Source organism: Sinocyclocheilus rhinocerous, unplaced genomic scaffold (assembly GCF_001515625.1).
Source record: "Sinocyclocheilus rhinocerous isolate Xijiao unplaced genomic scaffold, SAMN03320098_v1.1 scaffold499, whole genome shotgun sequence".
In the NCBI taxonomy this organism is placed as follows: domain Eukaryota; kingdom Metazoa; phylum Chordata; class Actinopteri; order Cypriniformes; family Cyprinidae; genus Sinocyclocheilus; species Sinocyclocheilus rhinocerous.
The window spans coordinates 255875-277608 of NW_015637156.1; the positions used below are offsets into that span (position 1 = coordinate 255875).

Genomic DNA, 21734 nt, shown 5'->3' on the forward strand with positions numbered 1-21734 from the left:
TCCAAGCTACCCAGACAAGAAAAGGTAGCTTAGTTTATACATCAGGAAGAAATTAGACTTCTTTCTTTCTTTCTTTTTAAACAAAACTACTAATGGAAGCGTTCTACTTCGAATTCAGTGTGTTGTTTTATGAATCAGCATTATTTAAATATGTATAATTACATTTAACATAAGCACTTTGGACTGAAACTTCATAGTGTTATTGTTCGAAATTTCTGCTGGGAAAAAAATCACCATTTTCCTGCAACATCAGAACCAAATAGAGAGTGTGTCGATTTTTATTCCTGCATTGGAGCAGTCAGAAAACACGGCGCCCATACAATACAATACTGTTTAGTTTGACACTTTTCAACATCCGTGCCTAAATACATGGTTTCCTTCAAAAAAAAAAAAAAAAAACCCACATCTAACTGGTTAAAGTACAAAGTCGAATGTAAAGGGTGTTAAATTGTATAATATTCTTCACGGATTCGCTAACAGTTGTAACACAAAGTGGCTGGCCAGTACAATTAAAAGGCTTCTGTGACGTATCTCATCCACCAAAGATTTCTCACCATTCGACTCTTCTCCTTTGTAAGCTTTTAGGCTGGCCATCAAAGCCTGAATAGGCCAACAGGCATAGTGTTGCGGCCAGACGGCAACTTTCAACTTGACCTTGGCCTGCAGACGCGTCAGCCCCGCACGTAAAATGCACAGACGAATAAAGGGAGTGTTCTCTGTCTCCGCATCTTGTAAACAAAACGGAAGCTGCCGCAGCAGGACTTCATGCCACGTTCAAAAATTGGACCTTTTTCTTTAACCGCCATCACTTGCAACCAATTTTCTAAGTATTGTGAAAATAACCTGTAGATTTCGTTGTTAACCGTTAAAGGGCACACCTGGCTTGCTTTAGCACACTTGTATTGCATCATAAGACATGCAACGCTTTCAATTTTTTGATTGAAAGCCAGCCTAATGTTTGAGGATTATAGAAATTAGTCAAACATTTAAGTAACTTTTTTTTCCATTTTTATTTTGACGATTATGTAATCGCTAACCCCTTTTTTAAGCAGTTAAGACGAGGCACAATAATCATTAAAACATTTTTTTGAATGTGTCTACTGAAGCCTTAATCTGTAAATTGATTGAAGGGCCACCAAGGACTGCACAATGGCAGAAACTCACAAATGGCTCTCAAACTTGGATGTTTGCAAAAATGAACGGGAATGATCTTATTCGCTTACAACTACGCAATATTCGTTCAGTGTTTACTCCAGCGTCAAGGGCTATTTTAAATAACAAAACACTAATGCAACATTTGTTTTAGGTTTTTAGTAAAGTGGATACAGAGATGAAATCTCATGAAGGACCACAGCATTTTTTTTTTTTTTCATTTTTTCGTTAATTTAGGCTACTTACGCATCCCTTCACCTTTTAGAGCACCTTGAAATGGATGGAATCCTTTGACAGATTGTCATCTCACATCACTGGATTTGTTCTCGGTTTAATTGTTAGCACTTGAGCTGATTATCGTCCTCGTTTACATATCACATGACCAGTTTTGAGCCAATCAAGGCGTGATTCTGGTTATGCGCAGGGTGCGTCAGAGTCGCTTGATTCTCGCGGAATCGACTATCTCCTCTTTTTCAGTCTCGGGGCTTCTCAAAAAAGAGCCATACGTCTCAATGTCCGACGGGCTATGACAACGTCACTGCTTCTCCGCCCGCGCTGGATTGACCCGGTCATGTTTCTCTATGATAACGGTGGCGGCTTGGACGACGCCGGCAAGAATATGGAAGGGTTCACGGGAGGTAACTTCTCGCCGAGCCCGTGCAGGAATTTGATGGCTCACCCTGCCTCTCTTGCTCCCAGCGCTGCTTATCCGTCAAGCGAAGTGGCTCCCGCTGGAGCGGGTGAGCCTGGGAAGCAATGCAGCCCCTGCGCAGCCGTCCAGGGTTCAGCCAGCGCTTCAATTTCCTACGGATATTTCGGTGGCGGTGGATACTATCCTTGCCGAATGTCCCACCACCACGGGGCCGGCGGAGGAGTGAAGACATGCGCCCAGTCCCCCGCCTCTGCCTCACCTTACGGGGAAAAATACATGGACACGTCCGCTTCTACAGGCGATGATTACACCACCTCACGCGCCAAAGAGTTTGCCTTCTACTCGAGCTATGCCTCGAGCCCGTATCAGCCAGTTCCCAGCTATCTGGATGTTCCCGTAGTCCAGGCAATGAGCGGGCCTGCAGAGACCCGGCATGAGTCCTTATTACCAATGGAGAGTTACCAACCGTGGGCTATCACAGCTAGTGGCTGGAACGGGCAGGTCTACTGCACCAAAGAGCAGCCACAGACGGGAAACGTGTGGAAGTCGTCTATACCAGGTGAGGCTAATGCCAGAATAAGAAACAAACACACATTCCACAGAATTAATACATTTCTTATAGCTGTCAAAGCACTATGTTCATGTTGCGTATATAACAAAACACCCTTAAACTTTTATCCTTAAACATATTTGAGTACTTTTATTGTAATTTTTATCTTCAGAGGCAGTGTCTCACGGAGGGGCAGACAGTAGCTCTTTTCGCCGCGGGAGGAAGAAACGTGTTCCATACACCAAGGTGCAGCTGAAGGAGCTTGAAAGGGAGTATGCTGCAAACAAGTTTATCACCAAGGACAAACGCAGGCGGATATCCGCTCAGACCAACCTGTCTGAACGACAGGTTACGGGAAACGTGTGGAAGTCGTCTATACCAGGTGAGGCTAATGCCAGAATAAGAAACAAACACACATTCCACAGAATTAATACATTTCTTATAGCTGTCAAAGCACTATGTTCATGTTGCGTATATAACAAAACACCCTTAAACTTTTATCCTTAAACATATTTGAGTACTTTTATTGTAATTTTTATCTTCAGAGGCAGTGTCTCACGGAGGGGCAGACAGTAGCTCTTTTCGCCGCGGGAGGAAGAAACGTGTTCCATACACCAAGGTGCAGCTGAAGGAGCTTGAAAGGGAGTATGCTGCAAACAAGTTTATCACCAAGGACAAACGCAGGCGGATATCCGCTCAGACCAACCTGTCTGAACGACAGGTTACTATCTGGTTCCAGAACCGACGGGTAAAGGAGAAAAAAGTCGTTAACAAATTAAAAAGCAACAGTTAGCTTTGCTCTGTGTAAATGCAAGTGAACAATTTTAAACAGCGATGGTCCACACACACTCAAAGCTATGAAATTATATACGTTTTAGCGAATATTTGTTTTTCTTGGACTACCGCTTTGAAGTGACCACTTTGGATCGGACAGGGTTGTTGGTGACGCGGTGCGTCATTTCTTGGCTGCAAACGGTGTATGGCCATATTACCAACTCAGGACAAAGAGGGCCAAAGATAAGTTTGTTTGTTGAGATTATTTTCTGCTCACCAAAATATATTGTGGAGAGAAATACATTGGATATTGAAATTGTGATACTGTAACTCTTTACAGTGTGGTACGACTTTTCTTTCACCACCTCCAGTGTCGATTATAATTGAAATTATACTTTGCTTGAAATCTCAAGTTCATGAAATTTCGTCTCATGCTGGAGAATATGAGGTATGGAGCCTGTAGTATATTAAGGCTATGTACAATCTGTGGTTATATTTGTGCCAAAATAATATACACTTCACTATAGACTTACTGTGTGTTTGTGTGTTAAAGAGTAGGCTACCGTAAGTGTGTTTTGTCGTTGTATAGTGTTATGCAAATCCGTCCTAATAAACCATTCATAAGAAAAATATGTATGGCGACGAAATAATTTACACTTTTGTATTGCAACATCAAACCACACGCTAATATTAACCATTATGGCAAGAATACTAAACTTGAACGTGAATTGAATTTAATGTTGACTAGCTCTTTGTAAATGTAGTAGCTAGTTGGTACAAGCAAGTAATGAACCTGTTGGATGGTGTCCAAAACTTTATGGACTGTAAAATATGTCTTCGTGAATATACATTTTTTTTCTTGTCCATAGACTGAAATAAAAAATGATGCATTTGGATTTGTTCTCGAGCGCCTGCGAAAACTAGGTGACTGCGTACCTCAGCCGTATGATAGAGCAATTGCGCCATCTTCTGATGTTCATTTGTAAGTGAAGCGGCTGGTCTTGGTCATGTTAATTATTAAATGTAATAAAGCTTAAAAAGAAATAATTTTACAAATTGAATCACACACAATAATCTGTTATGTATCAATGTATAACTCATTCACTTTATGTTTGCCTGTCTTAGAAGTTATTTTCCACAGCGTAAAATAAGAATAAGAAAGCAAAAATGAACTCAAACAATAAAATATATACAAAAAAAATAACCGAACACAGAAACATTTTTTAAACAATTGTTTTTTTTTAACTGTATTATTAACAATAAAGTTTTGCCTGTTTTGTTGTTGAGATAGATTGGCTCTGTTTACATTGCTTGTTGATTATGACAATTATCAAAATGCAATGTAAATTATTATGAGTGCTAAGTTCATGTACGATTACATAGTTATTCTACATACATTAAAAGTTTAAATTGCCGAGTAATGGATTGATTGAGACAGAAATTAATTTGGTATTGTAGATAGGCTAAATGTTAATTTATTCAAATTACACATGACGATACGTCTACAAGTAAGAGTCCTTTATTAAGAACATCGTGTGTTTATCAAGCCTCTGGCGTTTAGGTCAATATCAATCTTTTTTTTAAAAATGCGCCATGTTTTGCTCGAGTCTTATGACATACCAGACATTTAATTAAATTAAATTAATTTTTTTATTTAATTTTTTGTTTATTTCTTAAAAAATATATACATTTTTAAAGAGTTTTTTAAAAATAGAATTCTTTGAGAACACCTAGAATTTGGAATAATCTTTGAGAACTTTTTACGGCTTCCTACTGCTGCTGATGAATGCTCTCGAGTTTTGGTGATTTGATCTTTCATTTTATTTTTGGAGTAAAGTAGGCCTAGCTTTTTGAGTAGTACTTTGTTTTTAGTCATGTCATGAGTAATTTCAGATCGGGTTTGATGGGGTGTTACAATATTTGTTTGGCATATAGGAGAAGCCACACGCTCACGATCAGACATGCATGTAAAAAGCTTTTTTATTTCTTTATTTTAGCTTTCCTCAGCAAGAAAATGTGGTTTGCTACATATAAATCTTATGATCAACTAAATTTTGCAAGAAATACTTTTTTATTCAAGATGGGAATACAACGGTAAACTTTCAATTCTGCTAACTGCTCAAACTTATACGCATTATCGCAGACAAAATCGGCTAGTCTGTAGGCAAAAAATATAGACTAATTATAAAAATATTTAACCCTTAATTTGTTTAACTCTTGGTTGGCACAGTTATGAAAGTAAATTTCAAAGTTTTAGGGGAAATTTACCACCCTGGTGTCAAGGCAACCATATTTATGTCCTATTTTGCACCTAAATCTGCAGTTCAAGTTTTCCCGTGTGAATTAGCCTACAGGCATATCTTACAACTTCCATGGTCTGTTAATATAATTCCTTGTAACGACTGTCTCATATCTACTTTGTATTTCCATTACAATAGTTTATTATTATTATTATTATTATTATTATTATTATTATTATGTAAAAGGCTTTCAGGTTCTTTTTGTATCTCCATACACACCCACATTCATATTAGATCATAACTTCTCCGACTACGTGAGTCACAATATTCAAATCACAATAAGCCAAAGAACTGACTATGGTTATGTGCTTAGGCATTCCAAACTCACGTTTCAGTTTTCTGCGTCGGCTTGTGTGTGTGTGTGTGTAAGATCTGTTGTGTTGACGTAATGTCTCAAGTGCGCGCACGTAGTCTAGAGAGAGCGAACGCATTTTGACCATGCACGAATCCTGTGCTCGTTAGTAAATCTGGTTTCTGGCGCCATCTAAAGAACAAAAATAGAATCGCATATGCAATTCTTTCCCGGGGGGAAATGATTTTTTCTTTGCGTTTCGTTTTTTTTTTAAATATATATATATATATATATATTGTTGTTGTCGGTTAGCTAACGACCAGTCCGAATTCGACTATTGTAGGTTACATCTTAATAAGGACCTGTCATAACTAGAAACACTGATTTGTTTAAATTATTTTAATGTGAATTGTTCTAGCCCATAGAAAACCATAGTTTTACGATTTGGCATGTTGTCTAAATTGATAGAAAACATAAAACTGCAAATAAAAACAATATAAAAATAAAATAAAAATATTCAATTCTAAATAAAATACAAATGTAAACCTTTGGAGATAATTTAAATATAGACAATTGACACACAAAAAAAAAACGTTTGAACTAAAAAATGCATTTTATTTATACTTGGGCGATACTCAGTTTGGCTCAAAAAATTTCATGTTTCATGAGAGAATGTCAGAATGTGTTGTGAGACAGATTCGGGTTTTGTGAATGACTAGTAAAATGGCGCGGCTTTTCTCTCAGGTTTCATTCTGTGCGCCGTTAAAAGGGGTTAAACCTCGGGGTGGTCGTCTAGACAATGAAAGCCAAGGCCACAGACAATATCTCAAGCGTATATCTGTTTTAGCCTGTTTTTTTGGAGGAAAAATAAATAAATAAATTTGATAACCGTTTCTTGCCATTTTCTAAATAATGCATTTGATGTAGAAATGTAGCTTTTTAGCTCTGAGGAAGGCCTGTTCGCCGAAACGCGTTAATACAATAAAGGATTTTTTTTAATTCCATTTTTATTCGTTAATTTCTGTATTCCACAAGTGTTGCTGGTTTCGTTTAATTAGTATTTTTGCTTTTTCCTCTTGTTAGTTTTGTGAAGTTACACTAGAATAACCTCACAAGACATAGAAATCAATGACGCAAAGTCTTTGTCAGAAATACGTTTGTGTGCTCATTAATCGCGCTATTTTTCAAAACACGACTTGGTCCAATAATTGTATTGCTATAAAGTAACCAACACACTTCTAACGGTGAAGCATAGATGGTAGAGATAAATGCAAAGAAGTCTGAAACAACGCTGGTTATGTTTGATCAGTATAAATCTGAAATTCAAACAGAAAAATGACCTAAATGTGCTTCATGTGATAACACAGTATTTAGGCTAGCTGATTTTGTTCTAGTCAAAAATAACATTGCTAAATAACCTAAATACGTTTGGTTATGGTTATAGCTCTTTTAGTTTATGTTGTCTTAAACTTGCAAAACACCAGTCAACAATGCGCGCTACTCTTGAAATCTCATGAGTTAGCCTAATAGTTGTTTTTGCTTTAACATTTGTAAACAAATAGTTCATCGTACATGTAAATATTTTAGTCATGATTTTATTGCATTCTCAGTCAATCCCTGAATTGTCGTGCACTATTAAAACAATTTTCTTAGACAATAGCCTACACTTATTTAAAAAGTGACACAAAATACAGAATTTTTCCCGGTCACTTAACTTCCAGTAAGAGTGTGAATTACGCCACAACTTCAAACTTAGATAACACCAGTCCACCAAACAAAGTTACTAATACGTGAAATAAAGTCCCTTGTAGTTGTTTATTTTTTTATTTTATTTTTTTAGGACAGCACACGTTGTCATGCCCATTTCAGAAGTTTTTATAATTTAATTAAAAATTGGGTCAAAATGGTTTGGTATTTTTATCATCTTGCTATTATTATAATTATTATTATTATTTTTTTTTCGTTTTATCCTCATTGGACTTAACAAAGAAAACCAACGCTAAATGACATTAGGCCTATGTATCGCCACCAAACATGATTTATTTTATTATCATTATTGTTGTTATTTACTGTGTACATTACACTATTGTATTTAATCGTCGCTTTAAAAAAAATCGCAGTGTAATTGTAATAGAAATTATCGTTATAGCTGCACGCATTTTAACAAATAGCCTACATTTGATTTCGTATCATTTGTAATCTAATTTGTGACTCTAATAGCAGTCCATTAATTCCCAAACATGTTTAATAAAGCACAGGGTTCCAAACAAATTGCTTTAACTGTTCTGTTGTGCGTTGTATGTAACAGACAGTTTAGTCGTACCTAAAGTTTTATATCACACTGTAGCTAGAGGTGACCGGACATTCCATGGCTCCACATACAAACAGTTTGGCTGCAAAAACATGATTTTTGAACAAATTAAATATTATTTAGCTTCACACTAGTTATTCTTCTGATATATTTACGGTTATAGTTATTTCAAAACTGCATGTTGCTGTGTGTGATATATTTACTTTGGCGTGTGTGAGAGAGACTATGCAGGCCTATATTATTTTGAAGTGGAGGTTTCGTGCATTTTTTTTTTTTCCAAGCCTGTTTTTCCTACTTGTCACATTATATTGCTCTTTGTCGTTCCTTTGTAAAGTTCCCTGATGTGAAAGCGAAGTTTGTGAAATTCCATCCGGGGCATGGGGAGGCTTGCGTGGCGTTTGTTATTCATTCTTTTTCAGACTTGCGCGGTGGGCGGTAGCCCGTCCCCCTCCCCGAACTTGAAGTCGACCGCACAGCCAAGTCTGTGCGGTAAACCTGAGGGAAGGGGGCGTGGGCCGCAATGCCAGACTATACATAGATACTGTGGAACGAAAAAAAAGCAACAGAATGAGATTATATCATAACGTTATATAAAAGCATATGATTCAATCTCTTACTTCGCATAACATAGGCCTATATTTAAGATGGTTGTATATATTAATGTAGCTACTTATGGCATTATATTCGTATATTCATATTTTAATCCATGTTCCTATTTATTCTAACTGTTCTTTTGTCTAAACTATCTTACATTATTTTTGAATCTGTTGTTACAGAGAAATTGTTGTCTTTATAGCTACATGTTGCTCGACCTCTTCATCTTGGTTGAGCAGTCTCGCTCTGTTGTGTTAAAAGGAGAGTAAAAAGGGGGTCGCATTATTTAGAACATACAAATTGCATTAAAATCTCTGCTTTCCAGTTACCCATCGCAGGTTTCCGTTGTAGTACTCGGGCCCCAAATTACTGCCGAAAGCTTTCCAACACACGGCGCGGAATTTGTCTTGTGTTGACGAAGAGGCGGAGCGTCTCGTCTTGGGGCCACCGATTTTGTATTTGTAGCCTATTATTCTGCTAATTATCGTGGAGAACTTATTAGCATAAAGGAATTATATCATCAGAATATCTTAAATCTCCCTGTGCGTTCCTCGGAGGCACGTAGGGTGCAAGGGGATTAAGGGTTATGTGTTGTGGAAAAGTGAGGCCTATACTGGCCTAATCCAGGTTTAAGAACCACGGTTAAACTCATTTATTCTCAGGCCGTTCAAAACTCAATTAAACTGTTTTCTATATTAGGCTACTTAATGAGCTGCCGGGACAAAATTCACGTGATAGTTAAAAAAAAAGAGGGGCGAAAAACACAAGGTTCTGAACATTTTGAAAGTTGCCGGAATTGTGTTAAATAAACGAGGCACTATTAGGTAAGTCCGCATAATGTGTCATTTATTCAGTAGACCAAGGTCTTTGTGAATGTAGTTCGTTCGTCGTGTGAATTCAACTTAGAATGATTTTATATTGCAAAATTTGAACGGAGAAGCAATGATCTAAATATTATTATGAGTAATCATGTCTTCTGATTTACAAGCATAATCATTAATCATCATAGGCCTACACATTTTGTGTCAAATAACTTAATGACAATAAAAATGTAAAATGTAAGACTGAAAGACTGAAAGGTATAGTGCAAATATTTTTAAATAGTGTTTTATAGAAAGTCTGGATTACAGAAGCCACATGTACCAGCCTTTGTGTTATGATAGACAGTATTGATCGCTCGCAAGCCTCAAGTCACAAACACTGTTCTTGACTTACCTTCTAACTTAGATTACAGTAGCCTAATTTGGCAAGACTTTGTATTTATTTTTTTTAGAATGTCATTTCATAACGTCTATTTGTAAATTTAAAATAGGACATTCAAAAACCACAGTCAGTCGAACACAGTACAAATTATTTATGTTCAACAGAGAATGTTTTAATTTTCACAAACTAGGCCTATTCGCAAACCAATTAGAAATTCATTCGTACTTCAGTCTGAACTTCGTTAAACAGTTTGGATCTGCCATTAATTATCTTTCACTGTCAATATAAACAAGTGAGCGAGGATCTGTCCATTTATTTTCTAGATCACGTGATCCTGGCCTCAGTTGGACTGGATAGAGATGGATTTCCACGTCATCTTACGTCTCAAAATTTCTGCCTCGCGGATACCCCTACAACTCGGGTAAGAGCCACGCGCACATGAGAGCTATGTTGTGGGCGTTGCGTATAGGTCTCGCTAGCCCAAGCTAGAAGCTGCGCGGGTACAATGATGGATTTTGACGAGAGGGTTTCCGTTGGCTCCAACATGTATCTGCCCAGCTGCACGTATTACGTTCCGGGGGCTGATTTCTCCACGTTGCCCTCTTTCATTTCCCAAAGTCCGTCTTCTCGTCCAGTTACCTACTCTTACTCATCTAACCTGCCTCAGGTACAGCATGTCAGGGAGGTTACATTCCGAGACTATGCTATTGACGCGTCCAGTAAATGTCCTCACCGGGGTCCACTGGCTCAGTGTTATCCGTCGGAGGACATAGTACACAGGGAGTGTTTACCAGCGGCGACGACAGTTGGTGAAATGTTCCCCAAGAATAATGCATCTGCGTATTATCACTCATCGAACTCGACCTCCGCGTCCAATTTCTACGGCAATGTTGGAAGAAACGGGGTGCTTCCTCAAGCATTTGACCAGTTTTTTGACACCGCCTACGGGGGCTCGAACAGTGTTGCGACCAGCGACTATGCAGCGAGGGATAAAATGCACTCCAGCAAACAGCCGACGCCAGCGCCCGCAGCGGAGCAGGAGTGCGAAGGAAAGGAGCGACAGGAGACCAGTAGCCCCGAGTCTTCTTCCGGAAACAACGAGGAAAAGACTAGCGGTGCGAGCAGTAAGTAGGCTAGAGCTCAGCGAGACTGTCATGCGAGAAAGTTTGCAATCTTGCGCGCTCCTGTTAAAATTTTTATATGCTGTTTTATAAGCGTATAAGGTTTATGGAGGGCCTGAGATTTCCTCAACAAAACCTAGGCTACATATAAACTGTGAGAATCACGTGCTTGGAATTGAAATTGACCATGAAAAGACAAAGCTAGTGCATTTTTAACTTGAACTTTAAAATGTATCTAAGTGGCCGCAGTGATTTCACAGGATTGTTTACAACAGTCAGAGTAACAAGCGCCTAGTTATTCTCTGGTAATTAATGCATGTTTTTAAAAAAAGTAAAAATACGTTATTATAAAAATATATATTTTAAATTTTACAACCCTTTAGATAGAAAATCTGTTGTTTGTAGCCTAAATAAACTTTAGATTTAGATGTATCTTTGTATTTATTAACCTTAACAATGACAATCATAGATAGATAGATAGATAGATAGATATTGCGTGTACTGTACTAACTTCTTTAACTTATTTTCATACAGGCCATAATGCCATATAATAATCTTATTTTTCATAATCTAACCCTTTGTATTAATGATGATCATTTGTTTATTGGTCATTTCATGTTAGGTGGACCCAGGGTTCGCAAGAAGAGATGTCCCTATACAAAATTTCAAATCCGGGAGCTCGAGAGGGAATTTTTCTTCAGCGTGTACATTAACAAAGAGAAACGACTTCAGCTCTCACGGATGCTTAACCTCACCGATCGCCAAGTGAAAATTTGGTTCCAGAACCGGCGGATGAAGGAAAAGAAACTAAATCGGGACCGGTTACAGTACTACAGTACCAACCCACTGCTCTGGGGCAAGGAAATAACAAGAGATACAATACAACAGCTGCAGTAATGAGATCACATACGAGACGTTATACAGACTCTGAGCGGTTAACTTCAAGTTCGTGACAAGGCACCATTCACGTGTATACAATTATAGAGAGCATATAGGACATTGAAATTCACATTTTAAATACGGGTTGTTTGTGCTCGTAATAGATAAATGTATACAATTTAATTAAGAGCTCGTGATACACACTGAACATGGACTATTCCGCTTGCAGTTGTGATGGACTACACGCGACGATGGAGTGAAACTGGCTGAAATATCCGAGTCTAAACAAGGAAAGGCTTTTGACAAGCCATTCGTATGGCGTGTTAATTTTTTGTGGAGGAATGTTGTACAGGTTGGCCTAATGACTTTGGTGTGACCAAATATTAAAAAAAACTGCTAAAATGTTAGCGTGACTGCTCCCAGTTTCCAAATTATTTATTTGATTTGCCACCAAATATAATTTTCATCCATAGTTGTTATAGTGAACGTCTTTAAGCAATACTTTCTTCTACTGCCGTCACAAGCAACTGTGTACTGACTAAAATCTGATCATCCAAAGTTTTCACTTGCTGCAAACTCTGTGAACACGGAAATAAAACAGACAGTGAGCCTCACCGAACGGAGAACATGCAATCTCACTGAATCTCATCCCCAATCATAAATATTTTCGGACTCGAAATTGGTAATCTTTATGAAGTGGACTCTTTCAGGCTTAAGAAATGACGTTTTCACAATGACTTTTTTTCGCCCATGTTCTAGGCTACTCTGCACCGCTATGAACATTATCCTGGGGTTAAAATAGGATTTGGCTGATTGTAATCCAGAAAATCATCTTCATGACATATACTTCCTAAATTAAACAATTAAAGGGGTACAACGTATACTTGTAGTAGCCTACACCGTTTTCTTTTCAAATATATCTATATTTGTGTACATATGTATTATGCATGAGTATACACTTGCGCATTATGCGCATTTATAAAAAAAAAAACACGTTTTGTTTTTCTTCTTTTTCTTAAGAACTCTCTCGGACCATAAGAAGAAGCAATTGTTACCTGACAGTTTTACCGTCACAGTGGTTACAGTACTATTTGCAGTTATCATCTGAATGTTTATGGCCGTGCTCGTAGTGTTCATATATGACAGCCTAAGAGCAATAAACTAAGACAGAGGGGGAGAGAAAGACTGAGCTTTATGGTTGCTTGCTGCAGAGCGACATGTCCTGGCTGGCGCATCCTTCGAGGCGCTGAGGAATATCCGCCTAATTACGGGGACATCCTCCTTGTTGCTTCAGCAACACGACCATAAAAGCTGTCTGTGTCTGGAGCATTTGGGCAATTGCAGTGTGGTGTCATAAACCGTCTGAGAACCAAGGTTATCAGCTACGATTCCAAGGGGACAGAGGCAAAGAGATTTTGACGTGCGGCTTTCAGGAGTGCTCGTGTGCTTTCTGCCTGTATTAATTTCACACTAAAAGTTTTTTTCCTGCCGTGCGTAGTGCTGTTTTCTCTGTGTTATTTATTACTTATTATTAGTTTATTTTATTTTATTTTATTTTAGTTTTTCTCTATTTTCATATATCGGCTTGCAGTGATAACTGTCCCACGAGTAGGTTCAAATGGCCTCCATTGGGAGGCACTCGTGAGATCAATGTCACGGCCGTGGATCATTGATTGAACAGCAGAGGCGGACAAAGTACTCAACTCCATTACTTGAGTGAAAGTACAGATACTGCTGGTCAAATATTACTCCATTACAAGTAAAAGTTGTAAAGACAGATTTTTACTTAAGTAAAAGTACAGAAGTAAAGAGTCCAACTAGTTCGGGTTCGTTGAAACATATCAAATTCCCTGCAGGTGTTCCGACCGTACTGCCTTCAATTCAGACAGTCACTAAAACATTCCACAACTTTAACCGACTGGAACAGAACAAGAAATAAATGTCCACTGTTCTTATTATATTAAATATGATAGTGTAAAATATGAGGGTATTAAAAATTCGCTTTTACCACTGAATCAAAAAGTTTATGGCAAATGAACTATGCTCCGTCGATTAAGAAGTCAATTAAGGATATAGCAAAGACTTTTCGCTTATATCTTTGAGCAAAATTAATTTACAAAAATGGCCAAGCTATTTTATAGCCAGCTGCATCGAGGATTAATTGGTCTCAAAAATGACGCACATCGTTCATTCAAGCTTTCAGCGATGACTGAACATTAACGGGAGAACAGCTGTCTGAACCGCTCTTTTTTTCTCTCCCGTTGACAAATTTAATTATGTAATTTAAAATGATGTTTGTAATTGTGATACATATCGTGCCTTTCCGCATTAGGACTTAAGTAACAGCATGAAGAGGTGAGAGCAGACGGACGGGTAGTGTTACAGTGCGTGTGGACTATTTGTCTCTAGTGCAAAATAAATGCTTCCGCTGATAGCAATAAAATGTGAGATTTCTGTTCTTGAGTTTCTCTTACAGCGAACTCGATCTTGGGAACAAAGAAACGTGGAAATGAAAGGGTTGAGTTTAGCATTTCAGCTTTGGCAGGTATAGGCATGATAACTAAAATACATAGGCCTATGAAATATTACGTTTAGATCGACAAATATTAAATAAGTAATGGGTTGTAGTGTTACACGATGAAGACGGAAATAGCAATGTCTGTATGTGCAAGTGCATGCTAGTGTAGTCCCCAAATTAGGCCTAACTTCATTAGGCCAATTAGCCTAAACCTAGTCTAGTCTATTTCCCATATACTCCAGTCTAACCACTAATTGACTATAACCACTAAGATAAATTTATTGTTTTAAGCGGATGGATTACATACCCTATGGCCTGTACTAAAGACAAACAAAATACAACCATAACCAATAACAATAATGAGTTTTTCTATAGCCCTATCACATTTTTAAACTAAAGGTTTATGATTTAGAAAATTGTATAAAATAAGTGGATATGGAAGAATAAACACGAAAGCGGGGAAAAGGTATTGTTAGCAACATTATTTTATTACTTACATTGTTACATTGACTTCATAAAAGGTAAATAAGCCTTAGATCAGTCTTATTTATATTACGCTATTAAAAAACACAACTTAAAATATCGAGAGAGATAAAGGGTAGCCTAAGAAATCTGGCCATATTTTGGAATATATGACTGTTAGGCCTATAAACGACAAATCCCTTTTTCACGTTTATTTTTAAACTTGAATTTGAACATGCCAGTGTCAGTGCCATACAGCGTGGATTTGGAACTTAAGAAACGTTGTGCTGTCTGTGTTTTGTTTTGTTTGTTTTGTTTTAGCATGTGGATGTTTAAAGGATTCGAAAAATTTATAATACGTTGAATTTGAAGACGGTACTTTCTAATGTGTGCAGCAGAAATGGCAGTAGTGTTATTTTGTCTCAGACATAATTCTACAAATACTTAATATTAAGTCAAGAATTAACATTGATGTTTTGATCTTAGGCTGTTGATAAACTTACTCTCCGAATTTCGATCTGTTTTAAATTCGAAAATATATGTGCTTGTTAATATAGGCCTTGTTTGTTCGAATTTTAATACATGTTTTAAAACGTTGTGTATTTTTCAAACACTGAGGGAGAAAAAAAAATGTGTGGCAACCAGCAATTTCACACATGCACACATGTTTTAGGTCGTGTGCGCGAGGTTGAGCGCAGAATGGCGCATAGCGCGAAAATCTAGTCGTTCCACATCTGGTCTGCTCTGCAGTCCAAACATTGCTGCTATACAGACAGGTGACGCAGGCCTGGAGGGGTGTGGCTCTTTGTGTTTCCATGCTCCAACTGGTTGAAGCGTGCTCACTGAATTGAACGAGGACACCTCAGCACACCCAGCTTGTCAAACGAAGTAAATGACCACCAATGAGCTTTCTCATGCACTATCCTCAAAACACTTCCCGGTAATGGCGTGGGAAGTGTTAGCGCAAAAGGGAGTGAGTGCCTTTCGGATTCCCTAAATAATAAGCGGACTGAACCTGGAAGCTAGATAAGCATCAGTAACTGGAGTTTGGCATCTTACTTTGAAAAGCAACATTACTCACAACCCAGCAAAACTTCAGACAAATGTGGCTGCTCAAACCATAACTGTGACCAGCATGGCGATGTGGTTTGGAGCAGCTCGTGTCGCATCGTTAAAACATTTTGCCTCTGTCCTCAGGACATCAAAGAATTTCGAGCCGCGGATATGCACTAAAGTAGCATCCAGCCACACCTGAAAGAGGATTATCGTTCACGGAATGCATCGGGCAGGTGCTGGGATCCGATAGTATCTTGCAGGGATATAGGCCATCTGACGTCGAGCCTATAGTCACTACTGCAGTGGCTGCCTATTTAGACGTCCACATCTCTATTATCAAGCAAACAAGATGGAGATGATCGTGTTGTCTATACGCCGGATGGCAACGATGAGGAAAAAGCACAGGAAACGTAGCACATTCGGGAAATATGTCAGACTTACTTGGTGCAATGTGGCAAAGGTAAGGTCTGTTATATGTCTGGTCTTTGATATGCATTTGATACTATTAATTTATTACTAACATAACTTTGAGGCCATTTATGTATTCATCTGGTACAGAGACTAAATAGCATGTTAAAGGGGTCATATGATGCGATTTCAATTTTTCCTTTCTCTTTGGAGTGTTACAAGCTCTTGGTGCATAAAGAAGATCTGTAAAGTTGCAAAGACTAAAGTCTCAAATCCAAAGAGATATTCTTTATAAAAGTTAAGAGTCAGCCACGCCTACCTAAAACGGCTCGTTCTAACACGCCCCCACATACCTACGTCACTATCTGGGAAGATTTGCATAACGCTGCCCAAATGTTCACGCAAAGAAAGAAGGCATAACTTTTATTCTCGCTGTAGTATTGTTGCTGCCGCCGCCGCCATGTCGTAAAGGCGCTGTGTGCTTCGTTGTGAAAGCGAAACTACTTTGTTTGGCCTTCCAAAAGAGGACGATATCGCTTCGTCATGCCTAGAGCTGATCTGTGCTGGTCGCTGAGGAAATACTTCAACTCTGCGCTGTCGATCGCGGGATCGGCTTTCACCGTGGACAAAGCGCGAGTCCAGCCCTGGGTCGTCACATGTGGTTGCCGCAGGCATCACAATATGGTAAGGGACATAACATTTCCGTCACACGGCCAATTACAATGCACTGGATAGCTGGCCAATCAGAGCACACCTCGCTTTTCAGACCGATGAGCTTTGTAAAAATCGACGCGTTTCAAAAACTCACCCTCATGTCATTCCAAACCCCTAAGACCTCCGTTCATCTTCGAAACACAAATTAAGCTATTTTGATGGAATCTGAAAGCTCTCTGACCCTCCATAGACAGCAACAACTGAAATGTTCCCAGTCAGAAACGTAGCAAGGACATCGGTAAAACAGTCCATGTGACATCAGTGGCTCAACTTCAATTTTGCAAAGCTACGAGAATACTTTTTGTGCGCAAAGAAAACAAAAATGACGACTTTATTCAACTTCAAATTCTTCTCCCCCCGAGTTATGCCTTCTGCCATTTTGGAGAGTATCGCAACGCATAAGCACGCTTTACCCTAAGTGTAAACAACGGTGATTAAGCCGATTACATTCATGCCCGTGCTTTCCCCTCCTAAGGTAAACAACGCTGATTACTTCTTGGGTACTCTCCAAAATGGCAGAAGACATAACTCGGGGGAGAAGAATTGTTAAATAAATTATGTAATTTTTGTTTTCTTTGAGCATAAAAAGTATTCTCGTAGCTTCACAAGATTGAAGTTGAGCCACTGATGTCACATGGAATGTTTTACTGATGTCCTTGCTACGTTTCTGACTGGGAACATTTCAGTTGGGTTGCTGTCGATATGGGAGGTCAGATTCCATCAAAAATATCTTAATTTGTGTTCCGAAGATGAACGGAGGTCTTACAGGTTTTGAATGACATGAGAGTGAGTAATTAATGACAGAATTTTCATTTTGGGGTGAACTAACCCTTTAAATAAATTGGAATTAAATAAAAATCCAAATGAATTAATTGAATGTAAGTACTATATATCCAGACATTTACTGACAGAAAATACTCTTAAACAACATAAACATAAAATGCTATACAATAGAATATAGGGCTGCACGATAAATCACGATAAATCGACGTTAAATACTATCAATATACATGAATAAAAAAGGCATATTTAACAAAATATGCTTAAAAATAAGTCTGTATGTCACTTTTGGTTAAAAGAATATTTTCAGAATAGTGATCTCAAATATTGTTACATTGTGTTTTATTTTGAAACTAAATGCCTGACACAACACAAATTTAATTATGCAGACCATAAAACTATTTTATTATGCAGCCCCATTTTGTTGTCACTATCTTTACTAATAGCCTACATGTGCTATCTTGTATAGGAGACATGGAGTGTTCAGCAAACTGGACTTTCCGGAAGAAGCGCTGTCCTTACACCAAACAACAAACCTTAGAGCTGGAGAAGAAGTTCCTCTACAGTCTACAAGATGTACTTGACTCAGGAGCGCCGCCTAGAAATCAGCCGCAGTGTGCATCTGACAGACAGGCAAGTCAAAATATAGCCTAGTTCCAGAATGGAAATTGAGAAAATGACCAGCGCAAAGAGAAATAATCCTCGAAGTCTGTCACGGTTATGAATTTTTTAATGATGAGTTTATTATACATTTTATATATACATATACGTACATAAATGCATATAAATGAACCACACGATTATTGTTCGGTGTGTGTGTGTGTGTGTGTATATATATATATATATATACACACACACACACTTGTTTACCCTTTTAATTTTATACATACTTGTTTCCTCATTTTTGGAAGAACAATAATCATGTGGTTCATTTACCAACGTGTCAATGTATATGATTTCGCTTTGTTCTTGCCATGCCGTATGTCTATAGGTAGGATATGTTTAGTATGTTAACATTGTGCAAACAAATTGAATACATTGATTATATTGCGATTGTATTTATTTATTTTTTAAATCGCAATGGTATGCAGGCTGTTCATTTTTCTTTATTATTTCTAATCCTAATACGCATTATTCAAGAATTATGAAAATTGTGTGCTCGCACATGCGTTTTATTTTTATACAAATTATCCTGGCTATGTAGGCCTACTACAGCATAAGCTACTTGCAAAGGCGACGTTGTGAATTCACATCGCCATATAGTCTAAACAGTGTATTCTCCACAAGGAAATTGTAAACCATTGTAATGTTTGCGAATTTCGCCTATCTATCTATCTATCTATCTATCTATCTATCTTTAAATTAAAACTACCTTGAACTACGAAGTATAAAACCTATGTGCATTCGACGAAACAGAAAAACAAATGATTTATTGTTCTGGTATCGGATAAAGAATGTGCTTGTATTTGTCCAAACTTAAACATATAATGTTGGTTTTCAGTGTGTAGTACATTTTGCATTTGTGCTTACATGACCTTTGTTGAGCTATGCTGTGAAAGGGTAGTGTTATGTAGCCTATTACGTTCTAGATTTTTTTAAGTCAAATTTCGTTTTGCAATGAAATTTCCCGTTATCTCCGGCGGAAATGTACAGTATTTAAGCATACTTCAGCGAAGGGCCACAACATGTACAGACACCGTGGTATTATGGCGAGTTTAGTCTGCTTTTGTGGCATTTTATTGCTGGCTACTTTATGAGGCTCACTTTTCTGAGTCACTACCCTCAGTACAGACTGGATGGAGGCAAGAATGAAGACGTTCGGATTTCAGGAGATGGAAAACAGTCTTTTTTTTTTTGATTCGCCGTTCCATTGAAATCAAGTTAACACAGGTAAGATGCTATTCTGATATGAATGGTCTTGGCTGTTACGAAAATGCATGTTAAAGATTAGATGAAAGGTAATGCGGGCGATTTGTTTTTTGATACCATTAGTTGTTTTGTCTGAAGAGTTGAAAGCAGACTGTTGAGTGGTTTAGGTAGTTTCATGTTGTTGGGATTGTATATTTAAACTCTGCAACATGAAACTGTCTTAATTGCCCCAGTTTCAGTCGTCCGTAACCTAAGATCTACTTTTTCACCTAGTGGACATCGAAACAGTCCCAAATAATTTAAATTCCCATAAAATGTAAAGCATTAGGCTATTATTTCAGAAAATGCCTTTTGAACACAATCGCCGTAAGCTGTTTGATGTTTGCATTTTCGGACTGAATGTAGACACTGATTTGTTGAACTCAGTGTAGACAGTACTTGACAAGGCCTCGGTTACGTCCAATACTCGGCAATCGAGTCTTGTCTGCTGTAAGCAACAGCGACCTCGGTGGCGTGCCACTGAGCTCGAGAAATTGCGTTCCCGGCTTCCGCCTAGCGCCGTAAGAAGTGGCTGAAAACAAAAGGAAAGATTGGCTTTATGGTGGCTCTCCAGTACAGCTAAAGGGAATTTATTTGTGCCTAAAAAGCATGAACGCCTATGGTAAAAGTTGGTTGTGTTAACAAACACCCCGGTGCAGTTTACGGCCTCAAAGGGCCATGCTGTTTCCTTCTCCCTCTATTCTTTTTTGAGAAGTAGTGTCGTTTCCTGCTGTAAAATAGTAAAATCCTTCTGAATGCCCTTCTGGTAATCACTGATGGACTATTAAACAGTGTTAACAATTATTTAATTATTTAAAAACAAATTATATTGCATTTTCATTGTTGCATGAGACTCACAATTACTGAGCCCATGTGCATTAGACTTTCAATATCAGTTGAAAATTAACCTGATTAAAGTTTTTAATGGTATCTACTCGTTTTTACTTGAGAATCGTTTATTGAATTATGCTTTTCTTTCCTTTTTTTTTTTTTTTAATTTTGTTTGCTTGTGCCGGTAGGCTACATATTATAGTAAGCATAATAACATCTTTTAAATGCTTTTTGTTTGGCAAACATAATTTATATCAAAACGATACATAAATGGAATCCATTTATGGCCAATGATTGCTGAATAAAACGTACAGCAACAACATTTATAATAACAATAACAAGTATCAATAATAATAATTAGGCTAAATTTGTAATTTGTTATATTCTGTTGTTATTATTTCTAATAGTATTCGTTTTAATAAAAGCTCTTTCATTTTTAAGTGGCTCTTTTTATTCTGAACCAAGCCACTTTGAATGTCATAGCTATTTTGATGTTGTCTTTTCGACTGAGCAGATTAATATAATTTGATAAATGTAATGTTGTAATTGACAAATTGTATGTTTCCATATTCATCGTATTCTTTGTGGATTTAATACTTTGAGACATTTAAGGCTTCTGTTTAGCTGCAACGTATATTTTGTATATTTTTCTGAACCAATTTTTCTGAAATAAATTTGCAAATACAGAAGATTCTGGAAAATAAATAAGAAGACTTTATATCTATAAAGAACATTCTTGCTTTTCTTCTGGAATGCTACTGATACTGGTAATATACAAGCAGTAGCCGCTTGCTGCTAACCATGAATGAAAATTTAGCTGACCATGGTAGCTTCCCATGTGAATCCAGGTCGTCATGTGCACTGTACTGTAACTATTTTTTCTCAATGGTTAAAATATCAAAACTAAAACCGCACAGCTAACACGTAGGGAACGCATGTGCAGTATATGAAACAGGCCGTTCCTACCATAATGTATTTCATTCTTCTCAATTTGTTATATATAGTTACAGTTTGAATGCATGCATTTCTGGCAATGACTCCTGTCCATGATGTTTATCTGCAGAAAGGTTCGAATGCAGTCACGTCACGTGAGACATGAAATTTTCTAAACAACAGTCCTTGGGATTGTGCTTTAAATCTTTAATCTAAACAAATTCAGAGAATTTTTTTTTTTTTAGTTTTTAAATTTGGTAAATATGCCCATATTTATTTCTTACCGTAGCTCGATG

At 37.7% G+C, this 21734-nt stretch overlaps 2 protein-coding genes across 5 annotated transcripts; both read left to right on the forward strand.

Moving 5' to 3' along the window:
* The first annotated feature begins 1571 nt into the window (after positions 1-1571).
* Positions 1572-3758, forward strand: LOC107748658 (homeobox protein Hox-A13a). Of its 2 annotated transcripts, XM_016563554.1 has the most exons (3): positions 1572-2363; positions 2527-2702; positions 3076-3758. In XM_016563554.1, the coding sequence occupies exons 1-3, from the start codon at positions 1679-1681 to the stop codon at positions 3145-3147; spliced, it is 933 nt and encodes a 310-aa protein (XP_016419040.1). In that variant the 5' UTR covers positions 1572-1678; the 3' UTR covers positions 3148-3758. The 2 variants fall into 2 exon arrangements, with proteins under 2 accessions (XP_016419040.1, XP_016419041.1); XM_016563555.1 differs by lacking the exon at positions 2527-2702 and having other exon boundaries at positions 2900-3758.
* A 6399-nt stretch (positions 3759-10157) lies between these two features.
* LOC107748659 (homeobox protein Hox-A11a-like) lies at positions 10158-12470 on the forward strand. Of its 3 annotated transcripts, none has more exons than XR_001640953.1 (2): positions 10158-10249; positions 11572-11627. XR_001640953.1 is itself a non-coding variant. In XM_016563556.1 (2 exons), exons 1-2 carry the CDS (start codon positions 10334-10336, stop codon positions 11844-11846), a joined length of 894 nt encoding a protein of 297 aa, XP_016419042.1. In that variant the 5' UTR covers positions 10275-10333; the 3' UTR covers positions 11847-12470. The 3 variants fall into 3 exon arrangements, 2 of the variants coding, with proteins under 2 accessions (XP_016419042.1, XP_016419043.1); XM_016563556.1 differs by lacking the exon at positions 10158-10249 and adding an exon at positions 10275-10952 and having other exon boundaries at positions 11572-12470; XM_016563557.1 differs by lacking the exon at positions 10158-10249 and adding an exon at positions 10275-10943 and having other exon boundaries at positions 11572-12470.
* The last annotated feature ends 9264 nt before the right edge of the window (positions 12471-21734 follow it).